Here is a 20,392-nt window from a genome sequence, read left to right as displayed (position 1 = left end):
GTTTCTTCTATTGCTCTTCTTATATGTAAATAATTGTATGATTTGAGATCTCTGTGGGTTCTTGAGAGAACCCTATGAGAAACAGACAAAATATGAATGTTTTCTGTTTTGCTTTCTGATTGCTCTATTGTATTCCTTGTTGAATGTAATGTGTAAATATGTGATTAATTTTGAGAATAAATATGTTTTGATATGATTTAGAGTGCTCTATGGGTTCCCGCGGGAAACCCTATGAGAAATAGGTAAAATATGAATATTTTCTGTTTTGATTTCTAATTGTTTTATTATATTCCTTGTTTGATGAGATGTACAAATATGTATTTAATTTTACACATAAATGAGTTTTAATATAAATTAAAGTGTTCTGTGGAGACTATGTGAATATGATGAGATAATGTGATAATGTGATTATGTGATATGATGATGTGATATGATGATGTAATGTGAAATGTGATTGAGATATGAGATATGAAGATATGTGAAACCCTTTTCTCATGTGTTGTTTTTCTTTTACTGTTATACAGGTGATCATCAGTGTGAGACTGAGGATGTTGATGATGAAGCTTAGGCTTCTATGTTAAGCTTTGCTCTGATAGGACATGTGACATCGGGGCATAGATAGGATTAGTTTAAGATGTTCTTATCAAATTATTTTGGAAAACTCAGTTTTATTTCTTTGTAATTTTACCGGCATGTTATTTGGATTAAGTTTATGAATGTGAGCTCTTTATCTTTACGTGGTTGGAAATTTGGTTTTTAATGATAAATTTTTTTTTTATAATTACTATATATGTATGTTGGGGTAGAAGGTGTCACATAAGTCATTCTCAACTATCCAATCTCATACTTATACTATCTTTGGATCCTTCTCATTTTGGTGTATTCGGACCGTTATAAATATATAATAATATATATAATAATTATATTACTAATAATAATAATTATATTATATTTAATTAATCTTTATTTATATATATATTATATATACTTACTTTTTATAATTAACAATCTACTTATTTCTATTTAAAATTAATATTATGATACAATTTAAATTATTTATATAAATTTAAAAGTTTAAGTAATAGTTTATATATTTTAAAATGAGAAGGGTTATAATATCACTAGTATAACTTTTACTAAGTATTACACCGCTCAATAACTTTATATTAAATGTGAATTTTATAAATCCAACCGTTAGATTGAAAGTTCATATCACTTTATATGTTTATATCAAGTTTTGTTAAAATCGAACAACAACTTGAAAGTAATCATAGTGCTCATATTTTATTTGAAATGTATATATTACGTTAATTTTGTTTTATAAGAATGAAGTATCAAATTATCTTGAATTCATATAAAATTTTGTATATATGATCTAAGAGTAAAAAAAATTTAATCTAACGGTTGAATTTATAAAATTCACATTTAATATAAAGTTATTGAGCAATGTAATACTCAGTAAAAGTTACACCGATGTTATTATAACCCTTCTATTTTAAAATATTATTTTTATAAATTAAATTTTAACATTTTAAATAAATTATTAATTAACTTAATATATTTATTCATCTTAAATATAAGATATAAAATTTTAAAAATGTATTTATCCTTGATTTATTTTTTAATTATCAACCATCAATAAAATACTAATTTAAAATCTTATCTAGTTATGTCATAATGTTTTCATATCAAGTTTAAAACTAGATATTAGTTATACAAAAATATCAAAATCATATAGTAAATTATTAATAAGATTCTAGTTAAATAATTTTAAAATAATTTAAAATAATCAATTTTATCACACAACAATAAAGAAATATTAATAGTTAAGAAAATATATTTGTACTCTTCCTATTAGAAAGAGAGAGGATGTTATAATTCTTTTTTTCCTCAAGATATCACATCTCTTCTATTAATAAAATTTAAATATAAAAATTTATTTAAAAATAAAGTTATCATAAGTTAGAAATATATATTATAAATATGAATCAAAATAAATAAGAAATTTTAAAATATTCATATACTCTAATTAAAAAAATGCCTAAAAATCTAATTGTAAAAAAAATCTCTAAATATTTTTTTCACATAAATAACTATTGGTATTAATTATGTAGGAGTGCATATAAATATTTTTTTATTATAAATTAATGTCTTGCTCTTATAAAAAAAAGAAAATGGGATTGATACTCAACAATAATATTATCATCACTTTTAAGCAATTTATAAAAAAATTTGTTTTATTTAGCAACCGAATTCAATTTCGTTGCTAACTTTAACTAATATTTAGCGACCGAATTCAATTTCGTCGCTAATTTTAACTAATATTTAGTAATCGAATTAAATTTTGTCGCTAATTTTAATTAATATTTAGCGACTGAATTCAATTTTGTCCCTATTTTTAACTAATATTTAGCGATCGAATAGAATTTTATCGCTAATTTTAACTAATATTTAGCGACCGAATTGAATTCCATCGCTAAAAAAATCAAATTTTCATACTTAGCAACCAAATTCAATTCCGTCGCTAATTTTAACTAATATTTAGCGACCAAATTCAATTCCGTTGCTAAAAAAATCAAAATTTCTTATTTAGCGACCGAAATAGCAACCGATTTTCTAGCAACGACTTATTTTAGTCGCTAAATCAATCGTTATTTTGATTATTCAGAATCGGTCGCTAAATCAGTCACTAATTTCAATCACTATTTTGCAATTTTCTAATAGTGTAGAAAAAGAAAGATTTATATATATATATATATATATATATATATATATATCATGCAATCAGGATTAATTAATTCTATCCTTAATTCAAACAAATTGCATAAGCCACATTGTGTACTAGAACAAGATAAATGATATGGTATAATCGTCTTAATGAATATGTGTTAATATATAACATAAAAATGATCTAATTTTTTCATGTATTTTTATGAATTATGTTTATAATGATTTCTAATTATTTAAATGAGAAACATTTTTAGAACTTTTAAAGAGATTTCTATAGATTTTATAAAGATGAGATTGATATAAAGGATGTAGTATGAACAAAGTTCTACTTATCATTACAATTTGAATATGATGATTATACTAATCCAGAATTTTGAAAACTCCATATTCATTTCCCAAAAAATAATTATATTTAAAATAGTAAATTGAATCAAGAAATTATTAAATTTATATGGAAAGAAAGTTCAACAAGTATAGTTTTTGAGTATATAAAAATAATTCTTAGTTGATATAGTGAATTCATAAAACCTACGTAGTTCATCATAAATTTCCAAAATTAAAGTGCAAAATTTTGTGGTGATTATCTACCTTGTTACAAAATATTTTTAAGTAATTCCTAAGTCTAACTTGAAGCAATTTGAGTATAGTTTCCAAAAAAGAAATTGGTTTTAGATCATTTGGATAAGTAAAACAAAAGTTATAGAATTTTGATTCAATCATGTTTAATTTGGATCTAGATCGATAAATTTATGGGTAAAGGTTCTTGGTTCTAGAAAAAATCGAAATAAACTTTAAAATTTTTAGAAAAAATTTGGCAAAATATCTTCTTAATTTAGAGCATTTCCTAAAAACTTTAGAGCAAAATAACATCCAAAAATGTTTTTTTAAAAAAATCAGAACAACAACAGATCCATGTAAAATTAATAAGCAATTTTAACATCAACATCTATAGTTTCTCACCCAAAAGATTTCCATCCAAAATAACATTCTTATAAAATAAAAATAACACATTAACATAGTAAAATCTAATGACCATGAAATTTAACTCAACTATATGAATAGTTAGCCCAAGAGAAGGAAAATGGCCTAGCCTTCTAATAATAGTTAGTAAGCTACATTAGGGCCTAATGTTTGCATTTGGGTCTGGCCTACTTTGTGTGGTGGAGGAGTGTTCGATCATTAGGTAAAATCAAAATGGTAAAATAACTTGCAGTAATATAATGGGTTTAGAAAGATCGAAAATAAATAAATAAATAAACGACTTGAATATTTCCTTAGTAAAGTATTAAATGACTTGTAGTAATAGGATGCGCATGAGACACCAAAATAAAGAAAATTAAATAACTTAAAAATTTTATAAGATGGTCTTAAAATATTGTTATATTTATTTATTAATGTTAGTTTTATTTAAATTTCTTAAAATACTAGATGATGACATGTATAGGATTGTTATTTATTAAGTTTGTCATTTAATTTCCTATCGTTATTTTTTCCTTGTCTTTAATGGTATTCTTAAAATATATTTTGTAGAAGTAGTGTTAGTTATCTAACATTTAGTTTTTTCATCAATTTAATTCACCTCCTATGGAGGACCGCCTTTGTGCCATCACTCACTATAAGAAATTCGCAACATAGAGAGGGAACGATCCCTCACAAAATGAAATGGTGGGAGAATAGTGAGGGATTTGTGAGAGAATGTTTCCTCGCTAAATTCAAGTCGCTAATTAATTAGCAACAACCTTAAATCTCTTACCTCATTATTCACTTGCAAACTACGTAGTCTATCTTAATATTCTCTCGTTAATTCATTGTTAATGCCTCATAGATTCAATTCATCTTATCCCTTGCTAAATCCCTTCATTATTTTCTCACTAATGTCGCAAAGTCTTCACAAGGTATTCCTCGCTATTTAGCTGCTATTTTATTGCATTGTTTTGTTTGATTACTTTCTTGCTAATTCATCACAAGTATGTGTAACGTCTAGTCGTATGAATATTAAGTCCAATATTATACGTATATAATAATTATGTACATTATATCATTAATATTATTATACATAACACAAAAGAAAATTTTATAAACTTACTTACATATAGTACTTTATATTTGCATCACATATTAAACAAAAATATTTACAATAATACACATACTTATAAACTACTTATTTCTTACACTACTTTTATAGTGTTTACATATTTGGTTGATACAAGTTCATAATAGGATTGACATGGTTTGTTGGAGGTAGGAAAAAGGTGACCACTATCGGTCCATCAATAACGGTATGAATTTCTTGAGTAGAAGAAAACATAAAAGTTGATAGTGTCAATCCTTGAAAAGTAACTGAGTTTGCATCGGCATCTACAGACTAAGTGGTTCCTGGAAATACCGCAGAGATGATGGAAGTAAAAGGTCCTGAAAGTGCCAGTAGGTCCATCTATTTTTTTTATATATTTTTTTATTATAATTAATTAAATATTTAAACAAAAAACATAAGGAGTGAGAACAATTTTCAAATAGATATTTATAATCTCATAACATGCATAGCAATAGTTAATACTAGAAAATATATTAACGATTCTTAACATAAAAATTTGAATTATACTTGTAGTGACTAGTCAGGATAAATGAACATTATAATAACAAATAACTAAAGGTTATTTCACCTTAAATCTTTACTCATTTAAATCCTCAAGGTAAACCTCCAACTACAAATTAATTCAAACTTTCATTCTTATGGCCATAGAATAATATTTATCTTTATAAATGCATGAAGAAATAACAACAAGACGAGTTTAAGATATTTTTAATAAAACTATAAATATAGTTAATATTAATATAAAATTAATTACACTAAATAAATTTGAGTATTTTTCATTATTTAAGCTTTAATAAAATAAAATTTACGTAAATGGAGTGTATTAAAGAATATTGATCAAGTAAATGACAGTGATAAACATCATAAAATAATTAAACAACATAAATTAGAAACACCTCATTAATTATTAAGAGTAAAAATTATCATAAATTAAACAAATAAATGAGGTAAGGGACACCTTACTAAATAAATACACATCAAATATAACATAATTAAATAAACATAGTAGTAATAAAATTTTTAAAAGATAAAGTTCTCCTCCCCTTACCTTAAGAAAGTGATATATCCTTGAAATACTTCAGCAAGTTGTATTTTATATATATATATATATATATATATATATATATATATATATATATATATATATATATATATATATATTTCTTTTTTTCTCTCTTTCTCTCTTTTCTCTCAATCTACGTTCTCTCTCTCAATGTTCTCTCTACGTTCACTCTCTTAATTGCCTCTGCATTCACTCTCTCAATGTTTCAAGCTATTTATAGAGATTTTGGCAATGATTACATAGTTACAAAATAATGGAGAATTTGAAAGAATTTGGTTTAAATTAGCATCTCATTACCATTATAGTTTGTTGTAGATCACGTTTTATCACTTTGGAGGATAAGAATTCTCTCCAGGGATAAGAATTCTAAGGGGGGTGTATTGGTTTAGGATTTCGTAGGATTTTAAAAGACTTTTTTTTGAGTAAAAAAGTCCATTGGTATTCAATCAGGATTTTATGTCACTTAAAAACAATCCAGTGGTATTCAATCTGGATTTTTAGGATTTTTTAAAGAGTCCATTAAAATCCACTGGTATTCATTTGAGATTTTTTACAACTTAAAAACAATCCATTGGTATTCAAAAATTTAAGGATTTTAAAGGATTGTTGTGTGAGAGGGATTTTGAAAGACTTTCTAGTGTTATCTATAAATACCAGATTCATAAAACAATCCCATCCAAACCCATCGGATTTTGAAGGATTGTTTGAAATGATTTTTCAAGTGTTTTAAGAATTTTCAAGTGAGTTTTTCATCTTTTTTTTCTATGCTCCTGTCTTCTCCATTTTTTCTCTACTAATAATACTACACTATTGTTCATTGCTCATATATAATACTATTCTCATACCATTCTCCTATTTTGTGAAACTCTAATATGTAAATGATAGTGTCATTGACTTGTTTTATTTTTCTGTTCGTTCTCTTTAATTGACTTACTTTATTTTATTCTATGTAGTTGAATTTGTTCCTTTATATAACACAAAAAAATACTTGAAATTTTAACTTTTAAGTGGTAATTTTTTTTATGACACACGTTAAGAAAAGAAAAAGGTGAAAGATGAAATTGATATCATAATCTCAACAATATATATATATATATATATATATATATATATATATAAAAGATGAATTTGTTAGGGTTTTTGTGAGTAGAATGAGATAAAAATGGATCTTAGTAGGGGGAAGAACCCTCTTAGCATAAAAATTGCGAATTCTCTCTTTCCCTTGAATTTGTTACTCTTATCCCTCCTCCTTTTATGACTCAACAATTATTTTATTTTTTTTACTATGAATTTTTCTTTTTTATTTTTATATTATGAAATTAAGATTTTTTATATTTTAAAAAAAGAAAATTAACATAAGACATTGCAATATCTAACTTTTTTAGGGTTTAGGATTTATGCCTTCATTAACTTATTTTTTAAAAAAGAAAATATTGTTAAAATATTTGTTAGAATAATTTATATTTATAAATATCGTTAAAAATTATCATATATATATATATATATTCTCTATATCTAAATACTTCTGTTTATATAAAAAAAATTATATATCTAAATATTTTTTCAGTATCGAATATACTAATTTTTTTATATAAAAAATTATCTTATGTTTCTATATTTTCGTTTTTACATTTTTTTTATAATAACTGAGGTATTTGATCCATTTGGATAGCAAAAATATATTCGATCTTGTATGATGGTGTGCTTCTAAAAATAATAATATAATTTTATTGATTTTGTCTATTATCCGTAATTATCCGTAATTATTTATATAACTATTTTTTAACATATATTTTTTTAGTAATTCAAATGGGAGATTCACAAGGAAATAATAAAGAAAAATGAAAAGAGAAAGAAAACTATGAAGCTTGGATTAAGGATGATTCCGATGAATTGTTACAATTGATAGTGGATGCTATAAAAAGAGGATAGAATATTATAGAGAATTATTATTATTATTTATCTAGACATTATTTTTTTTATTTATTATTTTTATCTTTGACTCTTTTTAAATTTGAATGTATAATTTTTTTTAAATCTTATCAAATGTCAAAACTCCACAAAATCCCACAGAATCCATTAAAATCCTAATTTAAAAGTCTTGCAGAATCCATTAAAATCCTGATTTTAAGTCTTGTAGAATCTTGCAAAATCTTAAAAGTCATGAAAATCCTGCAAAGTCTTTTAAAATCCGCAGGATTTTTTTTAACTAAAAAAGTCCTTTAAAATCCTAATCCAATACACCCCCCTAAAATCCTCATCCGTGCATTTAATTAATGCACGGATTTTTTTTTATCACTAAAAAAAATTTCAATTTTTTTTTAGAATATATATATATATATATATATATATATATATATATATTTTCATACATAATCAAAATGTTATTCTTGAAAATTTATAAGAATAATGAAAATGTTTAAAAAAATCATAAAAACAATTAAAATGTTATTCTAGAAAAATTATAAAAATATTTGAATTACAATATTTTATTTTGTTCAACTATGGTTTGTTCAACTATAAGAATCCTAGTGTATCAAAATAAAACATTTATATTTATTTATTTATCTTGAATAAAGTAACTAAAATTTAAAAGAAATATATATGCATTATTTTAAAAATTTATAATATTACATGGAAATTTCAGAATATTACAGTATGCCTTGTTGTGGCCTTTCTAATCCCTCACAAAATATTGCTTGCAAATTTCTCATGAATACCTTGTAATATATTTTTGGAATTCCTTCATTAATCCCTCGCCAACTTTTCACAATTATCCCTCGCTATATCATTGCTACTATCTCATAAACAGTGCCCGCAAATCCCTCATGAATCCTTCACAATATATGTATTGTATTTTTTTTTTTGCTAATCTCTCGCCAATCCTTCACAATTATCTCTCATTGTATCCTCGCCACTCTTTCATACAAAAATTCTAGAAAATCACTCACAAATGCCTCACAATATATCTATTACATTGATTCGCTAATCCATTATCAATCCTTTGCACAATACAACTAAACAATTACTAATCTTGTCTAATTTGTCAAATTTCCCATGCAATTTTAATTCATTTTTTTTAATTCAAAGAAACTTATCAAATAAATTAAATATTGAATTAAGTTGATTTAAATCAAGTATAGAAATTTATAAATAAAAAAAACTTGAGTTAAAATAAATTTTTTGAAGTGACATGTATTTCAAAACCAAACTACTCAATGTTTTAACAAAACCCAACTTGTCAATAATGTCTTAAAAACCCAAAATGGTCAATGTCTTACAAAAAATAAAGAAGTTAAATGCTATATAATAAACTTAAGCATATAAAATTAACCTAAGCTAGTAAAATCTTCATAATGTCCTTGAATCTCCCTATTTTTGTTAGTTGATGGTGTTGTTGATGGTTGGACTGTTTGAATTATCTATCTCATCATCTAACCAAAAAAGAGCTAATGTTGTATTTACAATTGCAGTGACCCATTCTTTTGTCATATTTGTAGAATTTGTGGAGGAACCTACAACCCTTCAAGATGAAGCTTGTGAAGAGCTACTAGTGACAATATCCAAGCTATGACAGATGACATGGACTTTTTTTCCCTTGTTTTCCACTTATAGCTTTTAACCAAAGATCAAAATCTATTGAGGTATGAGATGAAGTGTTCGCTCCATATATATTTTTGTGTCATTAATTCATCATATGTTTCCTACGACAAATATAATTTTTTTTAGTAAAATGGAAGTAGTTTAACAAAAGTAATCAATCTTAACACATAAAACACACATACAATAAAGTTTTTTTTGCCCTTGTTGAGATAAATCAACCATTATTCCTTTTATAAACATTGGTATACACTTCACGATAAAAAATGAGATGTCTTTTGCCTCCTGTAAAAAAGGTTATAGTGTAAACTACAACTCGTGGAATTAATCAAAGAAACTCACCACTTTTTAATTTTCGTAATTTTACTATCATTAAAAGACTAAATTAAATATTTTTACAATACTTGGAGGACTACATAATAATCTTAGCAAACAAACATTGATCCACACAAAAAGAAAGAAGTAATTAACTTGAAAATATCTTGCATGATATTTTATACCTTTCTAAGTCACATATCTACTATAATACTAATATTATAATATCCTACATTTTCATATTTAGATTAATAATATATAATTTTTTTTATAAAATTTAAAGGGTTAATATTAGAGAGCATTTTTAATGTTGAAATTATATTTTTATATATTTATTTTGATTAAATTATGTGAGGATTATATTTTAGTATAATGTTTATTATTATTATTATTTTGTTGTTGTTGTTTGTTGTTATTATTATTATTATTATTATTATTATTATTATTATTATTATTATTATTATTATTATTATTATTATTATTATTATTATAAAGTGAGGGAAGGAATAGGTAAACATGGTTATGGATAAGTAATTGAGGATGAATTAATTAGAGGGAGGATGAATTAGGTTTAAATTTAAAAAGAAACATGTATCAATTTTTTGCTCACTCTCTCTCACTTTTCTTTTACACTCTGAAAAATCAGGAGGAGAGGAGACGGGAGGAGATCACCCCAAAGACTCACGTTCTTCACTGTTTGCTGATAGAGGTAAGGAGGGAGTGAGAATTATCGCTCTAAGGTGTGGGATAACAGATGGATAGTGAGGTTAACCCCCAACCTCTATATGTTGTAAGTGTTGCATGAAGGGAGAAATCCCAATTGTTTTTTGTTCTTGCTTGTTGTCTTCCCATGCAATTCTATTGCTCCTAAATTTCTATAAATTGTGAGTATATATGATTAATTTTGTATATTGAGCCTTATGGTATGAATTTAGTGCTTGTGGGTTTGTGTGGGAACCCTAAGGGTATGTGTAAGAATTGTTATTGCGTGAGTGATTGATAGGGACGTGTAATGGTATGAAATTCATGTCTTATAGATGCATAATATGAATGAATTAGAGTTTTTAATTTCTATCGATTGGATGATGATTGCATGTTTTGGATTTGTTGTTCACATATCGCAATTATGCATGTTTGTGTTTCTGATATGGTGTCAGACACCACTTGTGTCTCATCGGCATTGGGGTGTCTGAGAGTAGGGTTTACTCCCTATTCTGTCTGTGCTGGGTGAAGGACAGGCCTTACCAAGCATGATCGAGGCAATGAGTCTCTTTGATACTCATGTCTGACATGGGTTGAGGCTCGTCAAGCATGAGACTTCACGGGAGTCCATGCTAATACTGGGCGTGGTGCGGATTATGCTGGGCGTAAATTATCCTGAGAGTTATGAGTAATATAATTATTTTTTTTATATCTAAGAGATATAATAATTTAGTAAAAAAAATGAAAACAAAAAACGATTACATATTCTATGATCCTTTTATAATTGGTATTCTTTAATTTTATTGAGTAATATAACAAACATGTTCCAAAATTTTAAGGAGTAATTAGTTGGCCTTTAATATATTATTAACCCTTAATCAAAGGGGTTTGAAATGACAATACTACAAGATGGTGCTTGGCTGTTATCCGCAACCGCAAGACTCGTCCTCAATTTTGAATTGGATGGAGCGTTTCAGTTCTAAAGAAAATGACAAATCTGTCCTTCATTTATAAGGTGCATAGAAGCATAGCACTTAGGACAAATATGGAACTTCAATCCATTTGTGGACAACTAGAAGAAACATCCCACATTGAGACATCGTAGATTGCTTTCCGTACTCATGCAAAACCATTTTTTCCACGTACAGACAAACAAGTGGTTTAGAAATTTGCATTATCAACCCATGAGGGAAAGGACCTTATTGTATTTTATTCACTCTTTATCTTTCTCCTTCTTCTCTGCATGTGTATTTAAATTTCAAAAACATATGTAAAGAGAAGGGTTGTGGCCTTCTGGGGACTGTTCTCATAAATGGCTCAAACAAATGCAATTTTCGTTTTGCTATCAGCCAAAACTGAAAGTCGGACATATTTAATTAATTGAATTACTGCATGAATTGAAAGAGAAAATAAACTTGTATGGCCGAGGGAGAGAAATTAAAATTTTGAATGCAAATAGTTTTTAAAAGAGTAGTGATTTAACGTACATAAAAAATAATGGTAAACGAAGATTCAAATAATATATATAAAGTCTTATGTTTTAGCTTTGTTGTTCATGATATATATATTATCTCAAAATGAGGTGAATTGGGGTAAATAAAAGAAAAAAGTAAAGAGAAAAAACAGAGAAAAAAAAAGAGACAAATATGATAAATGAAGTGATTCAAAAGAAAAAGATGGGATTGATGCAAATTAGTCTCTTTTTTTATATAATGTCATTTTTTATCATTAATGTGATTAAAATTTTGATATAGGAGAACATCAAATATAACAACTAAGTTATATATAAATAAAAAAAATGTAAAAACAAAAGAAAATTAAAAGATATTCAGTTTTGACCCAATCCAAATGCAAAAAAGTCAACATGTAGGTACATTTTCTAATATCTATTGCCTGAAAATAGTACAATGTACAATAAAATCAATGAATAGAAGGTTTGGACAATTGTCCCAAAAAAGGTTTTGGACAAGCTTCATCCACCTACATAAATATAGTAACATTGCGATAAATTAATATTATCAAACAAATGGACATAAACAAGTAAACAACAACAATTAATCCTCCAAAATATATGGGGAAATGTTATTTAGATTTTTGAACAAAATATTTTGATTATTTTCTCAAATTCACGTAATCAATCTGCATTATTGTTCCTTTCTTCACGCATTCCTTTATCTCTCCCATTCTTTAAAATCCAAACCGATCAAAATTTTCTTTTTTCACTTCCTTTTCACCCCGATATTTTTCACTTACCAAACTTTATTTTTGTTATTTGCATTGCTCATTTCTTGCCCCTAGTCTATCAAATTTCCTAACAGAAAAGACCTCCTAAAGCAAGGTCCCATTTGTTCGTGTTTTCCAAAAAAGTTTTTTTTTTAACGATTCCAAAAATATTCTATTAAAAAGTATGTTTAAAAAATTATTGAATTATATTTTATCATTTATTTTATAATACGAAAAACATGATCTAAAGAATGTTATATTCACAATTATTTTCTTAACCTTAAACAAATGGCCATAATTTCCTGTTAAAATCCTTCAAAGTGTAAAACGAGTGCATAATTGCATATGAATACATTAATTTTCAATAAATAATATTTTGAGTAATTGATACTATACAATTATTTGCATTGATATGGTGGTACATATAAAAATTAAGTTCTTTAATTAAGGATAAACGGCGTATGCACGGACATAATAAAAGACTTTTTTATATTGTTATATTGTTATTCAATCATAAAATGCTATATTAATTATCTTACAATTATACCTATGATAATTTTGGTTTTATTTATCCAAAAAAATCATCTTATGTTAGTTAATTACCTTAAAAACCATGAGTAAATGCAAATTAGTATATACATTAATAATATAAAATATTTTAATACTAGTTTCTCTATATTAGTTACCTTAAAAACCATATAGATCTTATTATAATTTTTATTAGTTGTGATAACCAAATTCTGTAAATATATATATATATATATATATTTATTTATTTATTTATTGCATGGACATTAACTATTTTCCTTCAAATTTCAATTCCACATGTTAAGGAAAAAAGAATATCGAGAAGAATGACATAATGGAAAGATGAAAGTCCATAATTTATAGTGTGTTTGGTTGCACGTTTTTTATGCGATTTTTCACGTTTATTCAAAAGTAAATAATTATTACTTCTACATTTTAGAATGAATTGACGTAATTTTTTACTTTCTAACCCGTTTTCAAACATGCTATTAAACGTATTGTAAAAAAATTCAAAATTGGTAACCTTGCATCTAACTTTAGGCGCCATATATACAAAACCCAAACTAACCCAACATCCATTTCTTCAACTCATTTTTTTTTTCTTCTTTTCTTCTCTGTCAAAACGAAATCTTCGCCATTAACACCTTCTTCTCTTCCTCCACATTCCTCCTACCCTTCAATTATTGCGCTTTCTAAACTGTCACAACACTAACAATAAACACGATTTTTAAATACTACTAATTATCTGACTTCCATTCCCAACTTTCTCTCTCGTTTTCCGGGAAAATCAGCCTCCCATAATTTCCCCGGAACGAGAGAGGAGGTCACGGGATTCGACAAATATCAAATCCCTAATTTCATTCTGCCCCTTGCATGGTTTCGTTTCTTCTGCGGTTCCAAGTGAAAGGAGGAAGACCCGTGTTGGGGAATCATCCAAAAATCAATACTTGCTTCTGAATCCGAATTGGGCAGGAACATGGTGCCCCTGCATTGATCATTGGTCATTAGGCTCTGGAGAGAGAGAAAACAGAGAAAGAGAATATGGAAGAAGAGTTCGAGGAGATCGAGGTTGAATACGCGCCTCTTTGCGAGGGTCACGAGATTGACGTTGAATATGAATTCGACGCGCCCCATTTCTTCGATTTCACGCGCCAACTGTCGCTTTGGGACGCTGATGAAGCAGAGCAATGGTTTGAATCCGCCACAAGCTACCCACCTTCACGTAAGAATTTAAGCAAAATCAAACAACGTTGTAATGTTTTCTTGTGTTTGAAAAATCAAACAACGTTACAGTTGAATGATTCTTAATTTTGATTGGGTTTGTTTGTTTTGGATGTGTTGTGCGCAGCGTTTCTCTTGAAGATGAGACGAGGAAACTACAGTGGTGTGAGTCCAGAACAAGTTTCAGAGAATGAGGAGGATAATAGCACAGGTACTGTTATAATAGCCTCCACGTTGCTGTTGAATTGATGGCACAACATGTTTAGCTGTTAATTATCGTGACATGTTATCTGTTTGCTAAGTATCTATCAATTTTGCTTGTTTTATATTGTTTAACATCTTTCACTTTCAGATATAGAACTTCCTTTTCATTTTGTTAAAATTATCCTTTTTCATGGTAGCTTGGGAATTGTGATTGCTCAATCTGCCAGATTTAGTTGCATGTATGAAATTTGGGAAGAAATTGGCAGATGTTATTCTATATTGTGAATCTGGAATTCTGTTTGTTGGTCATTGAATGTAGCTTTATGTGAATTCTCTTGAACTTTTGTTGTACTATTGTTTAGTTTTGTGACTGAATACATATTTGTTTTCAGGAAGTGAATATGGTAAGACAAAGCATCTCGGGAAGTCAAGTTCATCAAAATCTAAAGATTTCTCTTTTATGAAACCAACAGCAAGTCATTTGGCCAAGCAGAAGAGCTCTTCAGAATTTCAGACCCCTGCACCCTCAAGGTATCTATTTTTATTCTTTATAGTTTAATTTTGATACCCTGTGATCACAAAAAAATTCTACATTGTTAACAAAAAATTGGGACTAAGGGCAATAACTTATTGTACACATGACATAACAAGAAAAAAACACTTATAACCACGTGTAAAAAAAAATTGACGTTGCTAGTTTCAATTGGATACAAACAATCATATTGTGTCATTTTTAAAAATTAAGAGGCGAAATTGAACCTTTAATGATAGAGACTTAATTGAATTAATTAGATAAAATTGTTTTATCCATTTCACTCCTTTTGGGTTTGATTCTGAATATTACCTTCCTTTATTGTGCTCTCCTCTGTCATCTAAACATTGCAGGATTCAGAGACAGAATTCTTCTTCAACAGATGGCCAATTAACCAAAAGGCAGAAGGTTGAAGCTGGTTACTTGAGGAAGGTGTGCTAAAGTTATATAAGCTTTCATTCTAAAATTTTGAATTCTTAACTTTAATTAGCTTAATATAATTTTGCTATATTCATCACAGGTTGCTCGTTTGAAGCATCGCATTCATTTTTCACATAAAAAGTCTAAGGAGGTAGCCATCCTAATCTTTTTGTGGAATATTATTTGTTTGAGAATATAATTTCATACATGAGGAAATCATATCTAATATGACCCTTTGTACTTTGTTTGTGCATATAATATTTATTTTAAAAATTATTACATAAATAATATAACTTATTTTGAATTGTGATGCAGGCTGGTGGTACCGATGTCAATTTAGCATCTAAACAAAACGTTACCATTGCTAAAGAACCTAATTTGGTGACAGCACTCAGGGCACAAAGGCCAAAGTATATGAACTACTTAAGTTATAGTAGTTGCCATGGTTTTAATCCTTTTTCAATAACCATATCCAACATCATAAATTGTGTTTTGTGCATTTTTTTAATAGGTCTAGAACCAATGCTGAATCAGGTGGACCTACACAATCAAGTCCTCAGGTGCCTAAAGCACGATCCTTAAATAAAAAAGTAAGTACTTTTTTTCAGTTTGTACAATTGGAAGAAATTAATCAGTACTTAATCATACACCATGTAAATGCATAATTTTTATAATGTATAATTGATAAAGTTTTTGACGTGGCAGATTTTGGAGGGTCCGGCAAAAATCTTCTCTAAGATGAAAACACCACCACGACCAACAGAATGTCAAGTAATAATATTTAACTGTCACAACTAACAGAGTAACAAATTTTAATGTAATGGTGAATTACTTATTATGTTTTTTGACTCTTATTTTTCAGGTATTCCACTTGAGAACATCAGAGAGGGCAATGCAAAACACGTCTAATAACAATGTTAGTTACCTAAAATTTGATTTAGTTGTTGTATCTCAACCATTATTTGCTTCTCTACTAATTATAACTTAATAAAATTTTTGTTTTACTCTTAAAAATAATAATTTTTTAAATTTGTATTCAGACAAATTCATATTCATTTTTCACAATACTTCCTTTAGCGGCTGATATGTTTTCCATTGCAGGCTGGAAGTAGTTCGAATCGCAATTCTAATTCAAATAGAGAAACGCGGGATATCAAAATGTATGAAAATCTATATTCCTTTCGCTTATTTTCATTTTAATTCCTACAATTTTAAATTTTGGTCTTTTAAATTTTTTATTATAAATTTAATTTTTAATTTTTAAAATTAAACAATATTGATTCATTAGTAACATTTTTTTTTCTTTTCATGAATAATACTACTTATTAGTTAGTCATAAAAAAATAGTAATATTAAAACTTAAAAGTAAAATTGTTTTAATAAATTATAAATTTTAATTAAAATTAAAAAAAACAAAATATCTTTAATAAAAAAACAATATTCCTTGTATGAAAGTGAGTTTGACCAAGTAACCGTTAATTATTGTCACTCATAAACACATCAAAATATCTTATTTAATTTTTATGATATGTTAATAATGGACCAATGTTTAATTTTAAAATTTAAAAGAACTAAATTTACAATAAAAATTTGGAGACCAAAATTAAGTATTTACCAAATTATAAGTAGATTTAAGCTTATTTCTTTTAATAGAGATTTGATTTTCTTTATTTTTTTTACTTTTTTAAAAGTGGTTCTGGAATATGATTTTTAATTTTTTTTTTCCTACTGAGATACTTTTCTGCGGGTTTTTTTTTCTCAGAAAGTTTACATATTATAATTTTTTAAACATATCTTTTTAATTAAGAAATATTTTTTGTAATGAAAAACTCAAATTACATTCCTTATATAATTATATGATTTTATTAATCATCATCTTAAAATTAATCACAGGAAAATTAATAAATAGTTTTTATTAAATACCACATAAATGTACTTACAATACTAATAATGTCTTAATAAATATTTTTATTTTTTAATTGTTATCCCAAAGAAAATGGTTAACAAAAATGGTACAACGTGTACTATATCCTTTTCTTTTTAATGATTGCACAAATGATAAGTGTGATCATTACTAGTTTTTTTTGAGAAAAAATATATATATACATGTTGTCAAGGTTTGATTTTATATCATGTAAAAAAATTATTGGGACAATATATTATGGTAATCTCTTTTGGTCAAGAAAAATTAGTTTTTGATTACAAATAGGAGGATATTTTTAGTGGAAAAAAAATTAATTAATAGTGTTTGAGTGCTAAATAAGATTTTTTTTTTCTCTCTAATTTGGTTCGAGTGTTCTATTCCCCCACAGGAGAAATTCAAGTGTTGGCTCAAGGCAGGAGAAATGTAAAACGAATAACAAACTTCGAGGTAGCTCTAATGATAAGGTAAGCAATATTGATAAATGTTTTTTCTCTCTATTTTTATTAATAAAAAGGCATTGATTATATTATATTTGTCGTGCTTGCATAAGCAGCTCTCAAGTAAAAGAGAAAGAGTGGTCTTCCGAAATATCAAAGTATATCCATTGGTAAATATCAAAGTTAATCTACCATGTTCATGATTTGAACTTCCTTGTAATTGCATTTTAATTTTTTTATTTTCATTTATTCATAGGATCCAAACAACAAGGGAACTCTAAATGAACCACCCTCAGAGTTATTTAGCAAGGTACTAAGTGCATGCTTGATTTCTATTTGTATTGATGCAAATGGGTTCATTATCTTATGATCTTTCCTAATTTTTCAAGTAATTATTTCCAAGGTTGACATTTAATATATGTTTGCATGAATACACAATTAGTTCTTATTTATTTTTAAATTCTATTCTGCATTATTTAATCTTTGTCCTGATCAATTTGCAGCTCTCCCTGGCTTCTGATGTCAAACAAAGTAGAAAATCACCATCAAAGGAGCAGCAGCCAATTTCTAAGGTTTATTTCTCTTAGCATTCTCATGGCAAACTAAGATTCTTTTGTGTGCACAGCATCCCCACTAAAGCATGGATATTCCTATTATTCTATTGAAGGAATTGAAGGAGAATAGACCTAGATCCTTGCCTAAGGAGAATGAGGTATGTTAAAAGCATTATTTTATTTGGAATACACCAATTGTTAATAGTTTTTTACAATGTAAATCATTCTTAAATTGTCATATTATTTAAAATAGATGACTTTTATAATAATTATGTTGATTGATATATGAATTTCTATTTAAAATTAAGATTTATAATATTTAGATAATTAAGATCAAAATCAAATTATTCAAATCCAATTTGATTTTATTCTTCTTTATTCTAGAATATTTAGCTAAGATCAATATCAAGTTATTTAAATCTAACATGATTCGCTTTCATTTTTTACTTTTATTTCCTAATAAATATTATTAGGATTTCTTATAGCCATTTGTGGCTATATATCATGTAATTTTGATCATTCTCTTATTATTTTACTTCAATTTATTCTATAAATCTTAACTATAATATTATTTAATTAGTTGACACTTGACACTAAAAAAGTCTTATTTTTGACTCAACATTGAACTTGTAGAAAATGAAATTGATCAAAGAAAGGCTTCAAGGAGCATGTGGGAAGCAGTATCATTGTGTGAATGAAATGGGGTCCCTCGTATCAAAGCAGATCTGCATGCTGGCAAGTAGAACCAATTCCAAATACAATTTACTTCTGAGTTTCTTTATGATGTCATCATTCTGGGAACTTAACAACTACCTAAATTACACCAAACTCTTGTTTTTGACACAGGAAATTGGACATTAGCTGAAAATAGAGTGGTGGTTCATATTGGTGCTTGCTAGTCTAGATACATTTGCTTAAAATTCCACAAAAAAGTTCATCTCAATAAATGAAAGTTCAACCGTAAGATTCATTGGAAAAACCATCGCAAAGGGGCTTATGTGCTAATCTGTGGAAACAAAGGATCATACTAAAAATATTGTTTAGGGAGGAAGTTCTGAGTAAAGCCTAATGCATGTACTCTAGAACAAAGCATTAGACATTTTGGAATTTCTTGACTCTTTCCACTTACCAGTTAACTCTGTATAAAGAAACAACGTAATGTGGTACAATGAGGCTTAAAAATACTATACTTGTAAAATTGTTGCTTGTTTCCATTTAAGTTAGCTGGTATTTGTAACTACATAGCAACTTGAGAATTTTATTTTTTTTCTTAATCATTTTGTTTGACATGCTTCTACCATTAGGCATTCTAGTCTACCCTCTATCAGTACAAGCACTCTATTGATGACATACTAACTATATTTAATCATTAAATCAAAGTAAAATTGTTAGGCCACAATATTCTGTGAAATTTGGCATGTCCACAATCAATGGAAGAGTATCAGAGGATTTAACTAGTAGCTATTTTGGTTACACATCGGTTCAAGTCAAACGGGAATTGACTTTCCACGTCTAGGCAAAAAAAGCATTCTAGTTATAATCATTCGTGCTTTTTAATTCTTGTGTCAACATGCATTTTCTTTCTCAAGTAAATTTCAACAACTAGATATCACATTGATAACTAGACACATTTTAGTTGAGTTTTATTGAGAATTTGGCCAAGTTTTTTTAATGAAAAAAAACTAGATATTAGTTATTTCAAATAATTTATCTTGTCATATTTTAATTCTCAACATAGACATGTTTTATTCGTAAGATAACAGCGTCACGCTATTCGTAAGATAAACATTTAAAACATTACATTAAATCATATAACATCTATGCAATTTATTATGGACTCAAGT

General features: G+C 26.9%; 1 protein-coding gene across 2 annotated transcripts; it reads left to right on the top strand.

Moving 5' to 3' along the window:
* Positions 1-13,843: 13,843 nt before the first annotated feature.
* Positions 13,844-19,835, top strand: LOC109804298 (uncharacterized). 2 transcript variants are annotated; one of them, XM_020366108.3, is made up of 17 exons: positions 13,844-14,478; positions 14,605-14,688; positions 15,074-15,212; positions 15,567-15,645; positions 15,734-15,784; positions 15,949-16,043; positions 16,145-16,223; positions 16,339-16,404; positions 16,496-16,549; positions 16,735-16,793; positions 17,946-18,021; positions 18,111-18,164; positions 18,251-18,304; positions 18,498-18,566; positions 18,662-18,706; positions 19,182-19,283; positions 19,395-19,835. In XM_020366108.3, exons 1-17 carry the CDS (start codon positions 14,298-14,300, stop codon positions 19,407-19,409), a joined length of 1,302 nt encoding a protein of 433 aa, XP_020221697.1. In that variant the 5' UTR covers positions 13,844-14,297; the 3' UTR covers positions 19,410-19,835. The 2 variants fall into 2 exon arrangements, with proteins under 2 accessions (XP_020221697.1, XP_082929643.1); XM_083073517.1 differs by having other exon boundaries at positions 19,182-19,287.
* Positions 19,836-20,392: the final 557 nt, after the last annotated feature.

Source organism: Cajanus cajan, chromosome 1 (genome assembly GCF_000230855.2).
Source record: "Cajanus cajan strain Asha chromosome 1, NIPB_CcT2T_4, whole genome shotgun sequence".
NCBI classification, from domain to species: domain Eukaryota; kingdom Viridiplantae; phylum Streptophyta; class Magnoliopsida; order Fabales; family Fabaceae; genus Cajanus; species Cajanus cajan.
The sequence above is the reverse complement of the archived record's forward strand: the minus strand, read 5'-3'. Positions and strand labels throughout refer to the sequence as shown.

Coding starts and splice junctions, on each gene's coding strand:
- LOC109804298 (XM_083073517.1), top strand. CDS start 14,298: ATGGAAGAAGAGTTCGAGGAGATCGAGGTTGAATACGCGCCTCTTTGC. Junction 15,646..15,733: donor AAGCTGGTTACTTGAGGAAG/GTGTGCTAAAGT, acceptor TATTCATCACAG/GTTGCTCGTTTGAAGCATCG. Junction 18,707..19,181: donor CCTTGCCTAAGGAGAATGAG/GTATGTTAAAAG, acceptor TTGAACTTGTAG/AAAATGAAATTGATCAAAGA.